At 38.2% G+C, this 23,174-nt stretch overlaps 1 protein-coding gene across 6 annotated transcripts; it reads left to right on the forward strand.

Annotated features, from left to right (window-relative positions):
• Positions 1 to 1,292: 1,292 nt before the first annotated feature.
• On the forward strand, positions 1,293 to 20,779 carry zmym4.2 (zinc finger MYM-type containing 4, tandem duplicate 2). Of its 6 annotated transcripts, none has more exons than XR_013782127.1 (29): positions 1,293 to 1,673; positions 6,089 to 6,331; positions 6,434 to 6,515; positions 6,659 to 6,871; positions 6,995 to 7,050; positions 7,162 to 7,287; positions 7,854 to 7,890; positions 8,086 to 8,293; positions 8,373 to 8,499; positions 8,617 to 8,832; positions 8,940 to 9,090; positions 11,406 to 11,521; positions 11,635 to 11,859; positions 13,394 to 13,544; positions 13,669 to 13,844; positions 16,869 to 17,028; positions 17,188 to 17,316; positions 17,438 to 17,466; positions 17,641 to 17,770; positions 17,908 to 18,017; positions 18,208 to 18,379; positions 18,494 to 18,700; positions 18,801 to 18,901; positions 19,000 to 19,129; positions 19,323 to 19,474; positions 19,563 to 19,677; positions 19,755 to 20,001; positions 20,072 to 20,195; positions 20,267 to 20,779. XR_013782127.1 is itself a non-coding variant. In XM_079380799.1 (29 exons), exons 1-29 carry the CDS (start codon positions 1,380 to 1,382, stop codon positions 20,484 to 20,486), a joined length of 4,440 nt encoding a protein of 1,479 aa, XP_079236925.1. In that variant the 5' UTR covers positions 1,293 to 1,379; the 3' UTR covers positions 20,487 to 20,779. The 6 variants fall into 6 exon arrangements, 5 of the variants coding, with proteins under 5 accessions (XP_079236925.1, XP_079236927.1, XP_079236924.1 ...); XM_079380799.1 differs by having other exon boundaries at positions 19,755 to 19,994; XM_079380798.1 differs by lacking the exon at positions 1,293 to 1,673 and adding an exon at positions 3,482 to 3,832 and having other exon boundaries at positions 19,755 to 19,994.
• Positions 20,780 to 23,174: the final 2,395 nt, after the last annotated feature.

Raw genomic sequence — 23,174 nt, forward strand, 5'->3', positions numbered from 1 at the left:
ATCAAAAATGACTTCAGATAAACTAACAATTGTGCTTGAGCTTCATGGTTTTTATTGCTGAAGAGTGTTGAACCTTCTTCTCCTGCATTCTACTGTAGAGATGTGACATTTGCTATGATTAGAACTTCTTGTATTAAAAACAATCAAGCCCTGCTCATATTTAAAAAGTAACGCAAAAGTAACGTAACGCATTACTTTCCATAAAAAGTAATGTAATTACTTTTACATCTTTCCCCAACACTGATCATCCAGCAGTTTTTAAATCATGTGTAAGGCCACCGAGACAGTATGCTGTTGTTGCACATAAAATATTAATGTTTAGAATAGTGCAAATGCAAACACCATTAGAAACTCACAGACAGTACAGCATCACAGCATGATATGGGTTAAAATGAGAGCCCATATTTCTCTCCAAAACGGAGCCAGTTTTAGCGTTTTGCAATAAAGAAATATGAATAACTAAACTTGATAATTTGTTAAAATGTTAACATAAATGCACATTGTTCCAGAAGGATGGCATCATGCCATACATTTATTCGAATTATGTCGATAAAACAATTTGGAAGGAAAAATGCATTAAATAGCAAAGTATTTCTGGGGAAGCTTTTTCAAAAGAAAACACAAACGCACGTCTCTCTGCTGAGCCGCGTCGGTCTCGGTGATCAGCAGCATCCACAACTGAATGAACAAAAAGTATTGAACTTGAAAATTGTTAATGCGCGAGAGCACTTGCTAAATGAAGGCGGGTTGGGTCAAGAAGAATCTTTTTTTATTATTATGCCTTACATCAGAACAATACAACGAGAAACATTCAAGTGTAAAAGAAACATAGAAAAAGATGAACAACATTAATATAATGAAACCGTGCCAGAGGACAGTAACAAAATATAATAGACAAATAAATAAATAAAATTACAAACCTTTTTTTGGGGGGGGGGGCTCACTTTATACAATAGCATACCTGCTTACAATATTATGAGTTCTAATAGCCTTTTTATTTGTGCAATTACACAGGACTTTACAATACAGCTTGAAATCGTTTATAAAATGAGAAAAGTTTGGTCTGGAGCCTGACCACTTCATTTTATGAATATGAAACTTCCCCATTAAAATTAACAATTGTATGAAGTATGCTTTATCTTTATCAAATCCATGATCACCGAAGTATATTATTACATCAAATCCACTCAGCTGCAGAGAAATGTCCGGGTCAAGAATCTGGAGCTCAGGTTTTCTGTCGCATGATGATGTATGTGCGGTAGGAAAATCTCGCGTGAACTGACGCCATTGTTGTTTACAGAGAGGGACGAAGACGCCTGTGCAGAAGGTGGCTTGTTTTTAGCAATATATTTATACTCGATTCGTATTGTTCCTCAAAAATGGTGCTTACATGTGCTTATCCTGGATGCCGCAACCTATTTAAAAGCGTAAGATTACGTGCGTCAACTCAAACGGGAAAATTGACTTTCCACCGATTCCCGACGTTTGAGCCGGATCGACTGCAGTTATGGTTACTTGCTCTTCAGATGGATATTAACACGCCTATGAGGTTACTCAAAGTATGGAGGGTCTGCAGTGAGCATTTTTCCCCTGATGACTTCAAAGCCATCAGTGGGAATCAAGTCTTACTCAAATCATCAGCGGTGCCTATGTTTGTTTCACAACGAGCCGAGGTATGTAAATCTGACAGATCACCAGCAGCTGGATTAGAAACGAACAATGGCGTCAGTTCACGCGAGATTTTGCGACCGCGCGTACGTCATCAAGCGACAGAAAGCTTGAGCTCCAGACCCTTGTAAAAGTGAGGATAACAGAAAATGGTCATTTTGGGTGAACTATTGTCAACTAACAAGGCAATCAAGAGTATATATTGAATTCATAAAATGGGGTTTTAAGAATTTATTAATTTTCAGGGCAGTAGAAACACTGGATATTCAAAGATTTTAAATAAGGATGAATGTGGGGATGAATTAAATAAGGAAGAACTGTCTTTTTTAGTTGTTTTGGCTTATTTTAAGTGCTGTCAAATGATTAATCAGATCCAAAATAAGTTTTTGTTTACATTATATATACATGTTGTGTACTATGTACTAATATGTATTATTACACAGTATATTTTGAAAATATTTACGTTTATACATTTATATATTCATAATCGTATGTTTTTTATGATATATAAATATATTTAATATATATAAAAAAAAAATTCTTAAATATATACAATAAGTATACACATTATGTAAAGAAAAACTTTTATTTTGGATGCGATTAATCGTTTAATAGCACTACTTATTTTATTTTGTTTCATTTAAAATGATTGTAAAGGGATAGTTCACCCCAAAATGAAAATGGTCATTAATTACTCACCCTAATGTCGTTCCAAACCTGTAAGACATTTGTTCATCTTTGGAACAAAAATTAAGATATTTTTGATTAAATCTGAGAGCAAGCTACAAGAATACTATTTGTGCATAAAGAAAACAAAAATAACAACTTTTTTCAACAATGTTTAGTGGTGGGCAAATGAAGCCTCATGAAGCATTGATGTTTTCGTCTGCCTGTTCCAGGAAAAGATCTGGTGGTTAGTAAAAAATATAGCAGCCAAAAGCCTGTGAAAGAACCTCCGTCGGACAAAGCCAGTAGCCCCTCACTGCAGTACACAAGATCCAGGGGGCGAGGTTACATCCACACCCAGGGGTGGAGATGGGTAGGTTTAAGTTAAGGTGGGAGGATTTGGATCTGGATCTGGATCTATCCTTGCCCCATGGATCTTGTGTTCTGCAGTGAGGACCATCTCGAAAGCACCCACACATTCCATAGATCAATTCATGTTACAAATAAAAGCCTGGAGTTTTTGTGTGTGTGTTTGTTGAATTTCTCTCTTATAAAAGTTAATTTACCCATTAAACTGTGGCATTAAAGGCCAGTGTGAATATTAAGATGATGGAATAGAAAAATAATGTACAGATATTTGAATTGCATATGGAAAATATTTAATTTTAGTAAAATAATTGGCACTCCTTATATTACTTTTATGACTGGTTATTTAAACATTGTGATTAAGACTGAATGAAAACTTTACTTGTAAAGTAGGATCTGGGATTCAAACATTCCTACACACAAGTTAATCACGCACCTGATTGGACAGAAAGTGAGGCTTCGTTTGTCATTGGTCACATGATTTTTGCAGTAAAGGGTTCGTTCAGCCCAAAATGAAAATTATGTCATTATTTACTCACCTTCTTGTTTTAAACTTGTAAGACCTTTGTTAATCTTCGGAACACACATTAGGATATTTTTGATGACATCTGAGAGCTTGCTGCCGCTGCATAGACAGCAACGCAACTGAAATGTTCCCAGACCCAGAAACGTGGTAAGGACATCGGTAAAACAGTCCATGTGACATCAGTGGCTCAACTTCAATATTGTGAAGCTACTAGAATACTTCTTGTGTGAAAACCTGGCAACCCTGCTGCCTTGCAGAGGAAGGCACGCTTATGCAAGCTAATGTGTAGTCTTTGAAATGGTGCTGAAGTGTGCATGTCCCGGGTGCCCGAATCGTGAGAAACCAGCGAAAGTACGTAAAAGTGCATTACCAGCGCCGACAGATGAAAGACTTACCTTTCACACTTTCCCAATAAACGACCCAAAGCGACTGAGGCGATGGCTGCTGGCTGTTCAGCGGGATGTTGATTTGCCGCTTCGATACGTCAAGCAAATGAGGTTGTGCAGTGAACATTTTTCACCAGACGACTTCAAAACTTGTCAAGAAAAGATACGACGATTATTGAAATCAACAGCTGTGCCCAGTCTGCTTTTAAAAAACAAAGAGGTATGAGTGAAAGTGGCATGGGGAGATCGTTGAGGGTGATAAAGCTACGATACAGTAATTCATTCATATGTCTCGACTTTTATGTGACTAAAAATAATTTTTAAAACTTTATTTTATAATGCTTTGCATGAAACTGTAACGTAAATTACATCCAAGTCACAGCAGTAAACAAGGTGCTGCACCACATGCATGGGTCATGGAAGACAAGACGTTGAGTAAAGTCATTATTTTTGTGGCCTTTGTGCACTGAACAAGTATGTTCGTGGCTTCATAAAATTAGTCTGAACCACTGATTTCACATGGATTGTTTAAAGATGTCTTTACTACGTTTCTGAGCCTTGGACGTGTTAGTTGCGTTGATGTCTATGGAGGGTCAGAAAGCCCTCAGATTTAATCAAAATCATCTTAATTTGTGTTCCCAAGATGAACGAAGGTCTTACGGGTTTGTAACCATATGAGGGCGAGTAAATAATGACAGACTTTTCATTTTTGGGTGAACTAATCCTTTAAATGTCGACAGTTGAAAGCCAGTGAGCTAACGATGTGGCACCAGTCCAGTAGGTGGCGGAAATGCACCATGTGTTGTTTGTAAACCACCACAAGAAGCACTCGATTCTGCTCCTCCTTTTTCCATTCGTAAGTGGATGAAGAGAGCAGCAGAAAGTATCATAACAATAACCCCCGTGACTCGTGCGACGTATAGCCTCCGAAAAGGCAGCACCATGAGAGGAATAGAGGGATTTTTGATGGATATCTGTGTCATGCCATAGCTGTGGAGTCTCGTTCCGCTTCTGCACGTTCAAACATGGCTCCTTTACGTTTCGCATAACAGCGAGTCCCAACAAATCGGAATTTGATTTGTTGTTTTCGCAATGGTACGCGTGTGTGCGTTTCCTGGATGCTTCAACCGAGAGAAAGCGATACGACTCCGTCCAGTGGTATCATCACAGGAGGAAAGTTTGGCTTTCCACACATTACCGTTGCATGATTCAGAGAGGCTGAAGCTGTGGCTGCTCGCTCTCAAACGGGATATAAATTCACCCATTGAAAATATCCGGGCGTTGAGAGTGTGCAGTGACCATTTTTCGCCGGACGATCTCACAGGGCCAACTCGAAGATATCTGAATTCATCTGCTGTGCCTAGGCAGCAAACGGAGGTGTGTGTTGCTGATAGACAAGCCAATGTTCAAACACAGCAATAGGACTTGCAGAGAAAAACGAGATTAATTTTTGGACGAATCATCCCTTTAACAATGATGTATGACAATCTCCCGTTGATGTCCACAATAAAAAAAAAAAAAATCTGACAATTATTATGAATACAGCGCATACGTCAAATGGGCAACTTTGTCATTATTAGCGTTTGACAGACTCTGTGGTCACCATAACTGTTACTGATTGTAATAAATTTTAATAAATGCATACAGTTTTGAAACGGGATGAGTGGGAAAATAATGAAATAATTTTTGTATTTAGATGGGTTTTTTTGTTTGTTTTTGTTTTTTTTAAGGAATAGTTAACGATGTTAATGTATAATAGTTAATGATGCTAATTTAAAATTTACTCACCCCCAGGATATCCAAGATGTAGGAACAGATTTGGATAAATTTAGCATCATTTTCTCACCAGTGGATTGTCTGCAGTGAATGGGTGCCATCAGAATAAGAGGCCAAACAGCTGATAAAAACATCCCAATAACCCAAGCAATAGATTAATGTCTTGTGAATCCATTGCTAAGCAACTTTAAAACATTGCTTCTGGCCAAAATAACAGTATGTAATCCATAATAATGCTTCCCCCAGTGAAAACCCCTTCCCGTTGTCCTCTTATCAACATATTAGTTTAGAACTATTTTGGGCTGTTTTGGCTTGTAAACAGTGCTTGATCTGTGAATATTGCTCTCCTGTCCTGTTTCAGATGATGAGATGATTTTTTTTTTTCAGTAGAGAAAGCGATATTATGTCATGGCAAAAAGCAATGTTTTAAAATATAAAATGTTGAATTTGTTTATTACAAAAACAGCTCTTCACTTCACAAAATGTTAATTGATTGGTTGTGAACTCTCATTCCGACGGCACCCATTCACTGCAGAGGATCCACTGGTAAGCAAATGATTTAATGCTGAATATCTCGTAATCTGTTCTGACAATGAAACAAACGCATCGACCTCTTCGATGGCCTGAGGGGGAATACATTTTCAGCAAGTTTAACTTTTTTGGTGAACCATTCCTTTAACACTGTTTGCTGCTGTTTTAGGACATTGTGATTGAACCAGACGCCCTGTCAGCAGACAACAGTTGGGATACAGAGGAAGATGATGAGGTTTATTATGCAGATGATTTTGAATCCACTTCAGGAAAGCAAAAGAACCCCAGAACCTGCCCTGAACAACATGGTAAACTCATTTTGAATGTTACAAATCCACCTACAGAGCCATCTACATCTCTATCGACTTTTGGGTCCTACTATGCTCTTCCACCCACATGGCACTACCAAATGGCAAGTCCTTAAAAAATTGTCATACAATTTGAAAATGAACAGGTTGTGCTATTTTACTTCTAAACCATAACTTATGTTGCTCCACTAACTGTTTTCTGACAGGATGATCCTGCTGAGGCTGGGCTACAAATGGAAGAATATTATGATGTAAACGCCAACATGGATTCTGTTGCTTATTCAGAAGGCAAGAAGGGTTTTAGTTTTGTTTCTGTGAGTTTAGCTTCTCCAAATTAGTCACGATCCTGCAAATCCTCAACAAATTTGTCTGTGTCTGGTAACCTAAATATCATATTTGAAATGTATAAATGTCGTCATTTCCACTTTCAGATGAGAACTCTGGGCTGGACTCTCCATCTGCAGCAGGTGTCTTTATGGCCAGTGAGGATTTTAAAGGACATCCAGACATGTGCCAGGGGGAGGACATGGCCCAGTGTTCAGAAGAGCTTGTGATCACTAAAGTTGAGGACACTAATGAAATGACACTGGACCAGAATGAGGATTACAGTGGGATGACAGACGTGGATGGATCAGAAGATTCAGGTAATTGAACCAATGTTTTGTTTCAATAAAACAGTGTCCTTAACACTAGTAAATTCACAATAAGTGTGATAATGTTTGTCTTTTTTGTATTTGAACATGATTTGTACTTTTCCTGTTTAACAGAAACACAGAGAGCCAAAGACATAAAAAGCAGAACTATGGAATCATCTGCTGAAATGGTGAGCACAGCACCATTTTATGCTCACCACTACAGGCAAACGAGTTTGAGTTTGTTTGCTAACCCATGGAGCAATGCACTTCTAAAAATAAATTATCTTTCTTCTATGCAGGCTGTTGACAAAGTTAAAGCAACCCAGCCCTCTGTCATGATGCCTTTGAAGATCAAGGATGAACCGATGGATGAGGAATGGAAAAAAGCGCCACATTCCCCGATGGAAAACATTAAAGATGATGAGGTGCTCTTCTCGAAGTTACTGAATTATACTGAAATTTTAAATTATCCAAATAAGTTGAAGTACTTTTTTTTTGGTCAATAAATTACATAATATATACAACATAAACTACTGTTCAGACGGTTTGAGTCAGTAAGTTGTTTATTTCCCTCTTTTGAAATTTATATTCATCATAATCCTAAAAAATGTATCATGGTTGAGCAGCAAATCAGCATATTTGCATGAGTTCTGACGGATCATGTGACACTGAAGACTGGAGTATTAATGGCTGCTGAAAATTCAGCTTTGTCATCACAGGAATAAATTACATTTTAAGACTTAATTAAAAAAAATTTGTCAACCACAAACATTTGAATGATAGTGTATATTATAGAAGATGTGACAAAGCATACATGACATTTCTTGCCAATAAATATGATTTTAATTAGGCTAAAAAGTATGTGATCTATATGAATTTAATTTTCCATATTTATTCTCCAATGTCAACCCCCTATTATCCATTACTCATGATTACACACATTTTTGTAAATGAATGATTATGGATTCTCCCACTATGTTCATGCTTTCAGGATTTTGACCAAGCACCGGATGATATCAAGATACAAGGTGTGTTTTCTGTTGGAGTAAATGCTGCATATGAGCGTTAGGTAGCATTATAATTTTTTCAGTACGTTTGTTCCAAACCTATGTGACTTTCTGTCATATAGTGCATAGTAGCCAGCCTTCAAACTGGATGAACACCACCTTTTTGGGTGAGCTGGGTTGAGTTTTTGCATTTTGACATTCCCTTCTTTGTCACAGAAGCTTCAGTAGGCGTCCCAGAAAAGACACCATCAATCCCAGCAAAATCCATTCAACCTTTAAAAAGACATGGTGTGTTGTGCACTGCCTGTAATAAGGTCATGCTGAAGGGACACACAGCATTTCAGCGTAGTGGCTCTTCTAAACTCTACTGCTCGCCTCAATGTCTCTGCAACTCTAAGAAGAAAACATGTCACTGCTGCCTTAAGTACGCTTACAACATTTCATTCATCTATAGTTGTATGTGATTGGAAAGATTTGTCTTAATGTATGTTCTTTCTTTTCAGAGAAATTCAGGCTGAGAATATCAAAATTACCCTGGTAGACACGTCAGGGACTGTGAAGGAGTTCTGCAGTCAGAAATGCCGTAGCGCTTTAAACTTCAAGTGCAGTGTGTGTGAGATGACAGGAGTGGTGAGCAGACATCTCCATCTGTTCTGAAGAATATTCTTGTGTGCTCAGTCAGAAATTATAAATGCATATCGTGTTGCTGTAATTGAGTTAAAGATCCGAAATGGTTGTTTCTCATAGACTCATAGTCATGAGGTGAATTACATGGGCTCCATCCATAAGCTGTGCAGCGACAGCTGCTTCAACCAGTTCCGCTCCTCCAATAAGCTGAACATGAACAGCTGTGTGAACTGTGGAGGATATTGCTATGGCACAGACAGTCAGTGTCCATCTCTGCAGATGGAGGACAGAGTTATGAAGTTCTGCAGCCAAAACTGCCTCACAGCCTACAAAAAGGTGACCGCACATCAATAGTGATAATACTCATTTCAACAAAATGAATGATAGATTAATATAATTTTTAGGGTGAATTATACATTGGATAAACTCATCTTTATTTATAGAGGAGTCTGAAACTTGTCACCTGCAAAATGTGTCATGCCCTGCGCCCAGCTGCAGATGCGGTGGACAGTCCAAACTCAGAGGGCATCAGGGAGCTTTTCTGCTCCACTTCCTGTGTCATGGCAAGTAAAGTCCAGACTGGCAGGTCGTCAGGTACAGTGATTTGCAACACAACCCAGTGTTTTAAACTGTAGTGAAGCACAGATGCCAGTTTTAGAGTCAGAGTATGAGTGCCAATACTAGCCAATACCTAAACTACCATCCAAAACTTTGTGTTCGGGAACATTTTTGAAAGAAGTCTCTTACGCTCACCATGGCTTTATTTATTTAATAAAAAAAGTTGTTTATTAACTATGAAATATTATTATTATTTTTAATTAAAATAACAGTTTTCTAAGGTAATGTACTTTACCATAATTTAATCCTCTGCATTTTTTTGATGAACAAAATTCAAAATAATTTTTTATTTTTTTGCTTTTAATCAATTTAATGCATATTTGCAGATTTCTTTTTTTCTAGCTAGTCATACTAACCCTAGCATTTTGATTGGAGATATATATATATATATATATATATATATATATATATATATATATATATATTAGGGCCGGGACTCGATTAAAAAAAATAATCTAATTAATTAGAGGCTTTGTAATTAATTAATCGAAATTAATCACATTTTAATCGCATATAAATATTTTACCTGAGAACAGTGAGAAGTAAGTTTTTTCATATGGATTTTTAGTATACCATTGAATAATGACTGAATACATAAGCTTAAGCAACAAAATATTGTTTATTTTTGTTCAACCAAGTCCAACAGACCAGTGCAATATTGCCATTAAGTGTAGCAATAGGATATTTAGAAATATAGTAGCCTACATTTCAGAAATTCAGGTACCCTATAGGTAGGTATACCTTCTGTAAACTGTTTTTTTAAGTAAAACACAATACTTTCAAGTACATTCAGAACATCGGAAACCCTGACTATTACTGTAGACAACATCTCTGTTGCTTCAGAGGCCATAACAGACTTTGCTATATGTTTAGCATTGAGGTGATACTTGAGGCTCGATGTGCTGCGGTGATATGCGAATTCCTTGTTGCATAGCTTGCACACAACCGTGCTCTTATCGACGCTTCCATCCATTCGTTTTTTATAACAAAATTTCCCATCCACAGGGCCAACCAAAGCGGTCTCATCAGCTTCTTTGTCCATGTTCACTGTGGTTTGTTTTTGTCTGAACGCTAGTTGGTGCTCCAGTATAATCGGTCCGCCGAAACTCATCCAGTGAGAAACGTTCCGCGGTGCAAAAATAAGTGCGATTAAAATGCGTTAAAAAAATTTTACGCGTTATTTTTGTGTAATTAATCTAAATTAACGCGTTAAAGTCCCGGCCCTAATATATATATATATATATATATAATATATCTCATTACAATAAAATGTAGTTTAAGTAATTAAATGAAATGTTAACTTAAAAAGAAAATGTATTACTGCTCACTCTCATATTGTTCCAAACCTTTTTTTTTTCTTCTGTGGAACACAAAAGAAGATATTGGACCCCATTGACTTTAATTGTATAAACAAACAACACTTACACATTAAAATATCTTCTTTTGTGTTCCACAGAAAAAAGAAAGTCATACAGGTTTGGAACGACTTGAGGGTGAGTAAATTATGATTTTGTGTAAATTGTGACAATTTTCATTTTTTTATGAGCAATTATTTAAAAAAAAAATCTTGCTAAATATATGATAGTATAGATCAGGGATAGGCAACAAACACACCTGAACACCTGAACAAGCTAATCAAGGTCTTCGGAATTACTAGGGCTACAGGCAGGTGAGGGTTTTTTTCAAAGTTGGAGCTAAACTCTGCAGGACATTGGCACTCCAGGACCGACGTTGCCTATCCCTGGTATAGATAGTCACCCAGGCATCATAAAATCGACTGGATTAATTATTTTATTTTATTTTATTTATGCATTTGGTTGATCATATTAATTTGTATTTTTTATTTTATAAATATAAAAAAATAGAATTTTATTGTTTATTTAGCAAGTTTTAAAAATTTAAATTGAATGCATTATTCATTAATGCATTTAGTCACTTTAGTTTGGAAACCAGTTCTGACTATTAACTATGAAATTTTGCCTCAGTGAACACCTAATTTGCTGCTTATTAATAATTAGTAAGGTAGTTATTAAAGGTTAAGTTTAGGTTTGGGGTAGAATTAAGGGATGTATAATATGCCATTGATGTAGAATAAGGCATTAAAATGTAGTTTAAAAAAACAGCCAATATGCTAGTAATATGCTTGCTAATAAGCAACTAGTAAATAATTAGAATTGGTCCTGAACTAAAGTGTTACCATGCATTTATTCAATTTGACATTTACAACTGTTTAATTTTATTCCGTTTAAAAAATTATACTTGAATGTTTTTATTGTCTGCATGCAAACAAGGTGTTGCAGTAGAATGCAGCAACTGCAAGCTGAAACTAGTGCCTCAGTACCACATATCCACGTTTAAAGGATCCGTTCAGAACTTCTGCTCTTATTCCTGTGTACTAGCATATCAGGTACAATTCTGCCATGTCTGGCACTGATCTTCTTTAAATTATTATAGTACTAAAACATATTGATTGATTTGAATGATGTCAGTTTGTGTTGGTTTTTGTTTTGCTTGGTTCAGGAATCCTTCAATAAGACGAAATCTAACATGCCAGTAAAAACAGTAACTTCTACAAGCAACAACACATCTACCCCGAACCCTGCTGCCCCCAAACCAGCTTCCTCAGGGTCCAGCTCATCAGCGAAGACCAGTACTTCCAGTGGTCCAGCGCAGACAGCCACCAAGATCCCCTGCTCTCAGTGTCTGAACTTCTTCTTCCACAGACCAGAGCTGCTGGAGTTTAGGGTACTCCTGTTCACTAGACCTACTTGTCTTTATTAGCCCAATTACAAATATTTAGTTTTTCCTCTTTTTTTGTTGTTGTTTTTACTATTAACCAACCTACACTATTTTTTTTTCAACAACTAGTGTACAGTTGTTATAACTGTAATTTTGCTCATTTAAAAGTAATTCAAAGTATTTTCATATTAGGGTAACTAGGACTGTAGGGACATTGCCTACATGTCTTTTTATTCATTATTTGATTTATTTCTTAAAGAGGTGGTTGACTGTTTTTTTTTTTTCTAGGCTTGATTGTGTTTATGGGGTGCAGTATAACGTATTAATTGTATAAAAACGTACATAGTAGTATAAAAACGCTTTATTTTTCACAATAATTTACCTTAATTCTACACCGCTCTGTCCCTTCTCTTATAAACCTTCTGATGATTTCCTGGTTTTATAAAGCCCCTCCCTCAGAAATACGCAATGGGCTCAGATTGGTTAGTTGGCACAGTTTGTTGTGATTCGCCAAAACGCCTAGAGCGTGTCTAAACATCATGCCCCTCAGCTCAGTGGCTCACGCTCCGTTTGTTTTGTGAACAATGGCATCGTCATTATTGCTTATCAATTTGAGGCCCAGAGAATATTAGTGAAGAGGATTGCGCAGAACCTGTGCTAGCACGGCTCTTACAGGATGTTTCAGAATGGCATGTTTCTTTGTTTGTTGTCTCATACTTTTACATCCGCTGATATTTGTAAATGCTACTGCTTATGTTAGCTTCCAATATTCGGTTTTATCCTGAATAAAGCTGTAATACAGCAGAATACATGATTTGCATTGTTGCAGTTTTGTAACAATAAATGTTTGCCTGCAAGTATCACTCACTACAATGGCAACCGTGTGCCTGCTTCTTGTAGCTATGTGAAAAATATCTGTCTGTCTAAAGTATATAATTGGAACACAGTTCATTGATGGAGCTGATGATCTGAGTGAGAGAGATGCAGAGCAGGGAGACACGAGGAATATTAACAAGAACTGCTGCTTTAAAACATTGATTTTCTAAATTGTGAATCCATTAGAATCGTTAGAAGACAGAATTGAGATTCATATATGAATAGATTTTTACGTGCACCCCTAGTTTTCTCTTCCTCTTCTCTAAAGCAGCACAACATGGCCTCGCCCCCTTTGCTGCATGTTCCCGGAGCTAGGGTTTATGTAAATGTGTGGGTTTGTGATGTCACCAACCGGGGACGGAGCTCGTTGTAGTCCCTACCAGCCGTATTTGTAGGCATTAAACTACCATCATTTTAAAAGACCATTTGCATTGAACTTTCAGCGTCGTAACTTTTCAGATATTGTTTATGCTCAAACAGCAACATTACACACTAACTAACGTTAAAAAAGGGAAATCGCAATCGAATCAACCACCCCTTTAATAAAACAAAAAGACCAACCAAAATATGTTAATAGTTGCCTGAGGCCCTGGTTGAGTACATGCTTCTAATTTTTATTTATTTAATTTGTATTAATTTAAATTTTTTTAATCTGATCTTTCAGAGGAAAATGTACGCTTTCTGCAGTAACACTTGTATTGATGAGTTCAGAAGGATCTACCGCATAGAGGCTCGCTGTGAACACTGCAAGCTCGATAAAATTGTAAAAATAGTGAGAAGGATAAACAAGACTGACCGTTCCTTCTGCAGTGAGAGTAAGCTATAAGCATAATTCAGACCTTGTTGTTATTTTATTGTTTGGCAACATTTTAATATTAATTAATAACCTTTTCATTTTGTATATGTGACCTTGTGCTTGTGGTTTTCCTGTCTGTACAGGATGCAAGACACTCTTTGAGCATAGCCTGTTCAAACGCTGGGGAAAGAAACACTGTTGCAACTGCTTTTACTGTAACAGCACTTCGAAGACTGTAGTGACTGATGTCTTTGATGGGAAGCAAGAGGAGTTCTGTGGGAACGATTGCTTGTTAAAACATAATTTACTGATCCGTCAGGTAATATTTTATTTTGTTTACTTATGCAGGTGAGTTGTTAGTTTAGCTGTTTAGTTATGTAGATATTTATGTAGTTTATTTGCTTATTTAATCTGTTTTAGTTATGTAGTTATTTACTACTTTGTTACATAGTTATTCATTTACTAACTAAACAGACTTAGTAGTTTTAGTTAGTGCTGGGTGGGCGGTATACCGGTTCATACTGAATACCGGTGTTTATTTTTCTTATGATATGAATTTTTAAAATACCACAATACTGGTATGTCGTTTAAACAACAAAAACTCATTTGATCACGGCATTCCTCCATTCACTGGTTGTTGACGTCTGTAAATGGCGTGCATAAAGACGTAGCTGTCAGCCACTTCAGAGTTCCTGCTGCCGGTGCGAATGCAACCAGGAAATTGGTTCTCTAGCAAATTGGTTCTCTAGCCTGCTGGCTAGTTCCTTGAACTGAGTGCCTGGAACTACATGGAGCAAAATTCCCTATATTGTTTCAAAGAACCTTTGTGCTGCATCATTAGACTTAGGATATTGCATAAGATATTGATATACAGTATCTCACAAAAGTGAGTACACCCCTCACATTTCAGCAACAATTTTAGTATATCTTAAGGGACAATACTATAGAAATTAAACTTGGATATATTTTAGAGTAGTCAATGTACAGCTTGTATAGCAGTATAGATTTACTGTCCTCTAAAAAATAACTCGGCATATAGCCATTGTCTAAATAACTGACAACAAAAATGAGTGCACCCTAAGTGAACATGTCAAAACTGTGTCCAAAGTGTCAGTATTTTATACACCGCTGTTCTCTAGAACTGCTTTAATCCTCCTGGGCATGGAGTTAATCAGAGCTTTTTATTAAAGCAAAATCTTTATGATTTTGGCATACAGCTCATGATTTTGGCATACAGCTCATGAAAACCCAAAATTCCTATCTCAAAAAATTAGCATATTTCATCCGACCAATAAAAGAAAAGTGTTTTTAATACAAAAAAAGTCAACCTTCAAATAATTATGTTCAGTTATGCACTCAATACTTGGTCGGGAATCCTTTTGCAGAAATGACTGCTTCAGGGGAAGTCGTGGGGAAGTCGTGGCCTAATGGTTAGAGAGTCGGACTCGTAATCGAAAGGTTGCGAGTTCGAGCCCCCGGCCGGCAGGGATTGTAGGTGGGGGGAGGGAATGTCCAGCGCTCTCTCCACCCTCAATACCACGACTGAGGTGCACCGAACCCCCAATTGCTCCCCGGGCGCCGCAGCATGGCTGCCCACTGCTCCGGGTGTGTGTGTGTGTGTGTGTGTGTGTGCGCGCATTTGTTCACTACTCACTGCTGTGTGTGTGCACTTGGATGGGTTAAACGCAGAGCACCAATTTCGAGTATGGGTCACCATACTTGACAATACGTCACGACTTTACTTTACAATGCGGCGTGGCATGGAGGCAATCAGCCTGTGGCACTGCTGAGGTGTTATGGAGGCCCAGGATGCTTCGATAGCGGCCTTAAGCTCATCCAGAGTGTTGGGTCTTGCGTCTCTCAACTTTCTCTTCACAATATCCCACAGATTCTCTATGGGGTTCAGGTCAGGAGAGTTGGCAGGCCAATTGAGCACAGTAATACCATGGTCAGTAAACCATTTACCAGTGGTTTTGGCACTGTGAGCAGGTGCCAGGTCGTGCTGAAAAATGAAATCTTAATCTCCATAAAGCTTTTCAGCAGATGGAAGCATGAAGTGCTCCAAAATCTCCTGATAGCTAGCTGCATTGACCCTGCCCTTGATAAAACACAGTGGACCAACACCCGCAGCTGACATGGCACCCCAGACCATCACTGACTGTGGGTACTTGACACTGGACTTCAGGCATTTTGGCATTTCCCTCTCCCCAGTCTTCCTCCAGACTCTGGCACCTTGATTTCCGAATGACATGCAAAATTTGCTTTCATCCGAAAAAAGTACTTTGGACCACTGAGCAACAGTCCAGTGCTGCTTCTCTGTTCAAAAGTGGCTTGACCTGGGGAATGCGGCACCTGTAGCCCATTTCCTGCACACGCCTGTACACGGTGGCTCTGGATGTTTCTACTCCAGACTCAGTCCACTGCTTCCGCAGGTCCCCCAAGGTCTGGAATCGGTCTTTCTCCACAATCTTCCTCAGGGTCCGGTCACCTCTTCTCGTTGTGCTGCGTTTTCTGCCACACTTTTTCCTTCCCACAGACTTCCCACTGAGGTGCCTTGATGCAGCACTCTGGGAACAGCCTATTCGTTCAGAAATTTCTTTCTGTGTCTTACCCTCTTGCTTGAGGGTGTCAATGATGGCCTTCTGGACAGCAGTCAGGTCGGCAGTCTTACCCATGATTGCGGTTTTGAGTAATGAACCAGGCTGGGAGTTTTTAAAAGCCTCAGGAATCTTTTGCAGGTGTTTAGAGTTAATTAGTTGATTCAGATGATTAGGTTAATAGCTCGTTTAGAGAACCTTTTCATGATATGCTAATTTTTTGAGATTTTGGGTTTTCATGAGCTGTATGCCAAAATCATCAATATTAAAACAATAAAAGGCTTGAACTACTTCAGTTGTGTTGTAATGAATCTAAAATATATGAAAGTCTAATGTTTATCAGTACATTACAGAAAATAATGAACTTTATCACAATATGCTAATTTTTTGAAAAGGACCTGTATAATCCTGTCAAGCAGACAAAAATATGAACCTGATGAATAGGACATGTGGCTTTGCATGGTTAAACGACGTTTAAGCTGTTATCAATTAGGGTGGACTCACTTTATTGCCAGCTATTTAGACAATAATGGCTATATGTTGAGTTATTTTCAGAGGACAGTAAATCTTTACTGCTATACAAGTTGCACATTGACTATTCTAAAATATCTAAAATAGTATTGTCCCTTGAGAAGATATACTGAAATAGTTGCCGAAATGTGAGAGGTGTACTCATTTTTGTGAGAGACTGTAAGATGTTGCTTCTGAAGGTAACAGTAAATATTGCTGCTGCACAATTTTGACAGGAAATAAAGTGCTCAATGTGCAGGCAGGCCAAAAAGATAACTGAGACTGTGAAATGGCTGGGTGAGATGAAGCATTTCTGCAGCCTGCGGTGCCTGATGTTCTTCTGCAGTCTGCAGGGCATCACTGGAGTCGTTGCAAATAAATCTCTAGCCACACAAGGTATGTTCTCTTACAGATATTTGGGTGTATTGGTCTGCTTTTATCCCATCCAGTCTTTTATTACATCTGTAGATTCTATAATTGGCTAGCAAAAGTTATTACATCCTAAATGTTTCATTTTCTTTAGTCTGGAGTCCTGCGCTGTCACTGTCTCCACAGGTGTGACCCCAGTATCCTCTGCAGTTCCTCAAAGTACTAAACAGGGCACACCGGTCATTGCCAATGTTGTCTCCCTTTCAAGTGCATCCAACGACCAGCCAGGTGTTTTGGGAAACACAGATCCAAAAGGTGAATGACCTCAGATGCATTAACTATCTAAACACTCATGTATAGTGCATAATGCATAGGATTAAAGATTGAGATGCGTTGTTTGCTTAAGTCATTCATATATAACCCTTTGTTTCCTCAGGCTCTGTTCCCGTAAAAGTCAAAGGAAATGTGAGTTCAGGAAAGACCTGTATTTATACTCATAGTCTAAAAACTGAGATTTTCAGTAACTAACTTTACTTATTGAGAGCAAGATTGGTATTCAAATTTTTAGCTTTAGGAGTGCTTGTTTGGATCAGTCTGGTTTGCTGTAAACAAATCTCTTGTTCTTTGCTCTGCTCACAGGAGCGTGCTGTGAAAGCTCCTGTCTCTTCATCCCAAACCCAGAAAGACAAGGACTTGCCATATAAATCCATAAGCAAAAACAAAGCCACATCCTGTAAACCTCACACCTGTGAGGCAGAAACACAAATAGGTACTAATCAGTTCCAGCGCGACAATGACAATCACTTTTTAGCATCCTTATTCTGGAAATTGTTCCTCATTTGTTTTTCTCTTTAGTAAACTACTACCAGTGCATATGACACTTTTCTTTTTTTGTATATCCTGCAGATGGAACTCCTAAGGTGATAGTGCTGCCTGTGCCAGTGCCAGTGTATGTGCCAGTTCCCATGCATCTCTACACTCAATACATTCCACAGTCTGTGGGGCTTCCACTTCCGGTACATTTACTCTTTACACTTCCTCATCCTCAACTTCTGAGTCAGAATTATTTTCTGTATTAACAACATATCACAGAAGTGTATTTAGCCTTGAATATTCCTTGAAACTTGTTAAAAGTAGATATGTTGACAGTTGCACTTGGTTAGATGTAGTTTTGTGGTCTATGAACCAAATATGGCTTCTATGCAGGTTCCTGTGCCCTTGTTCTTCCCCACAACCCTGGACAATGCCGAGCACATTGTGAAGACCATTCAGGAAATCAAAGAGAAGATCCCTGATGACCCTCTAGAGGCCGACCTCATCATGATGGCAGAGATGGTGGCTGAGGATGCAGAAAAGGAGAAACAAATCATCTCTAGTGGTAAATGATAGAAAAGATAATGGGTTGTGGTGTTTAGGCTGTATAATATATCAGCAAATGCACATTTAATTGTTTCGGTCACACATCTTTGAAGCCACCTGTTTTGTTGCTCAGATCAGACTGGTAACATAATGGAGGACCTTGATTTGGAAGATCTATCCAGCAATCTGAGTTGGGAGGAGGACTCTGTGTCTTCTGCCCAGACGTGGGATCAAACCCCTGAGCCTGAGAGGCCGCCTCCATCTAGATCTGCCACACTGACCCCCGTCTCCACCGCCGCAGAAGAGCCACAGATGGACTTGGAGGCTGATTTCCCAATCGGTAAGAGCTTCTGCTGTGATTCAGAGGTCAAAACAAACCAACAAGTTTTTTTATTATCTTCCATTCATTTTCCATGCATTTTTATCCTTTCATGTTTCAGAGAGCATTGAACGTTTTAGAAAACAAATGCAAAAGGAGATCAATTCTGGCAAACAGAGATCACGCAAGAGAGGACATGATGGCTTCCCTGAGAAGAAACGGGTAAGAAAAACTAAAGAAGAATTATTCCTGACCACCAACCAAACTCTAACGTATCATATTATGGAAAGCTGATTATGATGCGTTTTGTTGGAATGTAGGGCGGTAAGTGTGCATCAGCACCTCCAAACAGCCTCTCCAAACTGCAACATGAGTACGGAGTCAAAGCCTGGAAGAAGTGGGTGCGCTGTAGGAACACCCAACCCAACATGGAGACTCTCAAATTTGGCTGTAAGCCTCAGTTTACTTTTTATCTAGCATTTCATCCCCAAAACAAGTTTAGTTATACTTTATTAAGAAGCAATACCGGACAACATTATCTTGGGAATAATTAAATAAATCAACAATGAAAATGTGGATTAATTAGCCATTTTTACATATGCAAGATGAGATTTTATGGCATTAAACACTTCTTCATCAATAGCGCGCAGTATGACACTAAAGGAGGATTTGTTGAAGTGCTGCACTGCTGAAATAAGCTACGGCCTCTGCAAGTTCATTTCTGAAGTTCGTCGACCCAATGGAGAGAAATACAGCCCTGACAGCATCTTTTATCTCTGCTTGGGCATCCAGCAGGTAAATCATGAAAAAAAAACACAATCTCAACACATTAATTTGTTATATATTGTCTATTTAATTTAGCTCTTGTCGTTCATGTTTGCAGTACCTGTTTGAGAACAATCGGATGGAGAACATCTTCGCAGACGTCTTTTACACCAAATTCTGCCATGAAATGAGCAACATACTCAGAGGGTGGAAACCAACTATTTTGCCCAGTGGTGAGTAATTTAGGACAAAAATGTGACTAACTTGTTTTGTTGCTGCTCTATAAACATGTCTCTGTGTGTTTGTTCAGGTTATGTTCATTCTCGTGTGGAGGAGTATCATCTGTGGGACTGTAAGCAGCTGGGGGCGTTTTCACCAGGTGTGCTGCTCAACACGCTGCTCTACTTCTTCACTAAGTACTTCAACTACAGGACAGTGGAGCAGCACCGTCGCCTCTCTTTCGGCCACATCAAACGCTACTCTCGAGGACAAGCCAACAACAAAGTATCCTTCCTGCGTTTCTATCCCCCCAAAGAGGACGGAAGCACAGGTCAGGGGTCAGTCATACCTTTTATTAGTGTGTTTTTTGTTAATTATGTTTCTACTTAGTAATTTTGTCCAATTTAGATGGTGTCCCTGTAAAGAAGAAGAAGAAAGAAGGTGAACGGCAAAGGGTGCTAAAAATACGGCAGAATTCAGACAATCCTCTTCGCTGTCCTGTCAGGCTGTACGAGTTCTATCTCTCAAAATGGTACGTCGGCATTTTGTGAAATAATACGAGTCATGGTGTATTTGGTTATCATACAGTGTTGTTTCTTCCAGCTCGCCCGGCATAAGACAAGACACAACCCAGTTTTACCTGAGCCCCGAGCGCTCCTGTGTACCCAGCAGTCCCACGTGGTTCTCAACCACCTCCTTGAGTGATGAGGTTCTGGACAGCATGCTTACACGTATCCTTACCGTCAGAGAGCTGCACCTGGAGAGAGACAAATCACCCAATGAGACTGATTCAGACAGTGACTTGGACTTCACAGCCATTTAGTACCACAATACTGAAGAAAATTTTGACTGTTGTTCTGAATGCTGGAAAGCAAGTGGTTTATCATTTCGTTTCCATTTTCAATCTTCTTTTAGTTATTAGGACAGTTACAGTGGGATTATTGTAATTTGCCACCTTTGTATTATATTTAAACACTAAAGACATTGACAGCATCATTCCAAAAACAGATTTTGAAATTGTTTTTCATTGCAAGCCATTTTGGTTTAAATAGACGGAATGTTCCTGAAATTGACTCTTGATGCCTTTTTTATGGATAAAAAAGACTGTGAAACTGATCCTGCACATCTTTTATCTTTATTGTCTGAAAAGAGGTACAAAAATCATCTTTTTACTTGCACAGAAACACTTGATGCATTAACCCACACCTTTTTTGTTTGTCATTGTCACCCTGGTGGTGATTTCAGAAATAATGTAATTTACTTATAACTATGTTCATATATTTAGAAAAGACTGAAAAGATAAAGCTGCCTGTGATCAAGAGATGCACATGAGAAGAAAAAGCTTTTTTTTTTTACTGTTTGTTGCAAATTAACTTTCTGCATGGCAGGCAAAATAGATTTTATGCTGCAGTAAATATATCCACACTGAAAACAATTAGTGTAGTGTTTACTTTGAAACAGTTTTCACTTTTACAAAAACTACATAATATTAGTTGTTTTACTTTAGAGAAAAAATGGTTTGGAGCATTACAGATATTTTTAAGTCTTTGACAGACATCTGATTGAAAAGAAGTGGTTTGCTACGTTTTAAATATAACCTTTGCATGGTTTAGCCACAGAATCTTTTTCAGCCAATTTTGGTGAAGATTGGGCAAAAAAAAAAAGAATAAAAACAGTGAAATATCTTTTCGAAATCCAATATGGCCAATTTGGATAATAATCAATGAGAAAATCTTGACCAGGAGCAAATCAGGGACTCGCAGGCAAAACTATGGGTGCTCTAGAGAGGGAAAAAAATGTTAAGTGGATCCTGTTGCAAAATAAAAAATCCACATCCAGGCACTCACATAGTAAGCAAAGTAAAAAGCCTAAGACGGGGCTCAATATTAAAAAGACACCAACACGTATCAGCGAAGGCCTGAAGGAATTATTATTATTTTTTTATATTATTTTGCAACAGGATCCACTTATCATTTATGGCCAATTTAGAGCGGAGATTAAAATCAGTTACTTCACTGAACTCAAAAGTTTACTAGTAGAAGCGAGTTAGATTAGGATACAGCAAAACTGTCTATTCCAGGGCTATTCAATTGGCGGCCCACGGGAGAGTACACAGGTCGCCTTGAATTGTTCTTGCACTAATTAGTTTGGCCCAGCCAAAAAGAAAAGGGAGAGATGCAATAACAACAATCGTACCGGAGACCACAACATCAATAGATGACAGTTTTGGCAAGCGCTTATGTGAGGGAGTCTTGAGATCCACAATTCTAACGTTAGTTTAAACAAGTTTGAAGACCGTGTTATCGGTCATAACTTCTGGTGATAAATAGTGCCACTGGACGAAGATATTTATCAAAGCAGGAAGTATAGTTTGAAAATCTGCGTGTTTGGCAGTATTCATAAGCTTCACACAAGCTTCAGCTTCAATGGACAAAACCACACACAATTATGTAAAAAACACAGTCCTCATAAACACAGTCTTAAATCAGTTATAAAATCCTAAACGACTGTAAAGAGTTGGGAGAAAATCACATCCGCGTCATGTCATAAGGTTTTATTATAGAAACCGCACTGCTTTTAAAGTGAAACCTGCTGCAGTCTGTGATTGATGAAAATCAAAGAACTAAAGAAAAAGAGAAATCACTTACTGCTCTGCTTGCTGATTACCTTTTGTAGCTTGAATAAAGAATAATCAATATAGCTTATGTATACAATTTATAGTTTAGGTGAAGATGGTTTTAAGTTCACTTATAAAAGGTCGTTATATTTTTCAAAGCCTATTAAATGTGACAAACAATATCATAACATTTCAGTTATACTGTAATAATTAATGGCTAAAATTAAAGGGAAAAATGGATTTAACAGAGACAACAGTAACATTATTTACCCCCCCCCCCTCCCCTTCAAATGTTCAATTCGAAAATCTGGCCCTCAAATGAAGTTAATTGAATAGCCCTGGTCTGTTCAGTCCTTTCCAATCACATCTTATTGCCAAAGTTCTTTGGGGTTCCACAGACCCCCAGCCAGAGGGAAAATTAAAACAAAAACAACAGGGGCTAATGTGACACTGATGCTAGGCCATAAAGTAAATATACAGGACTGATGTTCCCTTGTCATAAGCCACATTTCTGTTTCCAAGTAATCTGCTTCTGATGACACACATTACTTCACATGGTCACTATGTTTGTCTGGAGGATCTGGTCTCACAAATTCTTCTGAGTGCTTTATTGCTGACTGCATCAAACCAGCTCTTAAGATCCTAGATGTTTTTATGTATGTGAGCACAGTCCTCTCCGCTGGGGTACTCTCCCCCATATCCTTTCCAGTTATCTGGTTCCTTTCTAGTCCAGTAACTGAAAGAAATTATTTGTTTCATTGAGAGCATCATCTCAAAATTTGTCAAAAGGGTATAATATTTAGGGTTTAGAATGTAAAGAACTGTAAATGAAGAAATACATTTCATCTTTACAAACATTTGTGTTGTCTACCCATAGCCATTGACCCTCTATCT

The sequence above is a fragment of the Barbus barbus genome (genome assembly GCF_936440315.1).
Source record: "Barbus barbus genome assembly, chromosome: 27".
Taxonomy (NCBI): Eukaryota; Metazoa; Chordata; class Actinopteri; order Cypriniformes; family Cyprinidae; genus Barbus; species Barbus barbus.

Bases quoted from the DNA above. Each gene is read 5' to 3' on its own strand.
- zmym4.2 (XM_079380798.1), top strand. From the start codon at position 3,524: ATGGTGCTGAAGTGTGCATGTCCCGGGTGCCCGAATCGTGAGAAACCA. The intron at 13,545-13,668 runs GTAAGCTATAAG...CTGTCTGTACAG, and splicing joins CCGTTCCTTCTGCAGTGAGA to GATGCAAGACACTCTTTGAG. The intron at 20,196-20,266 runs GTACGTCGGCAT...TGTTTCTTCCAG, and splicing joins GAGTTCTATCTCTCAAAATG to CTCGCCCGGCATAAGACAAG.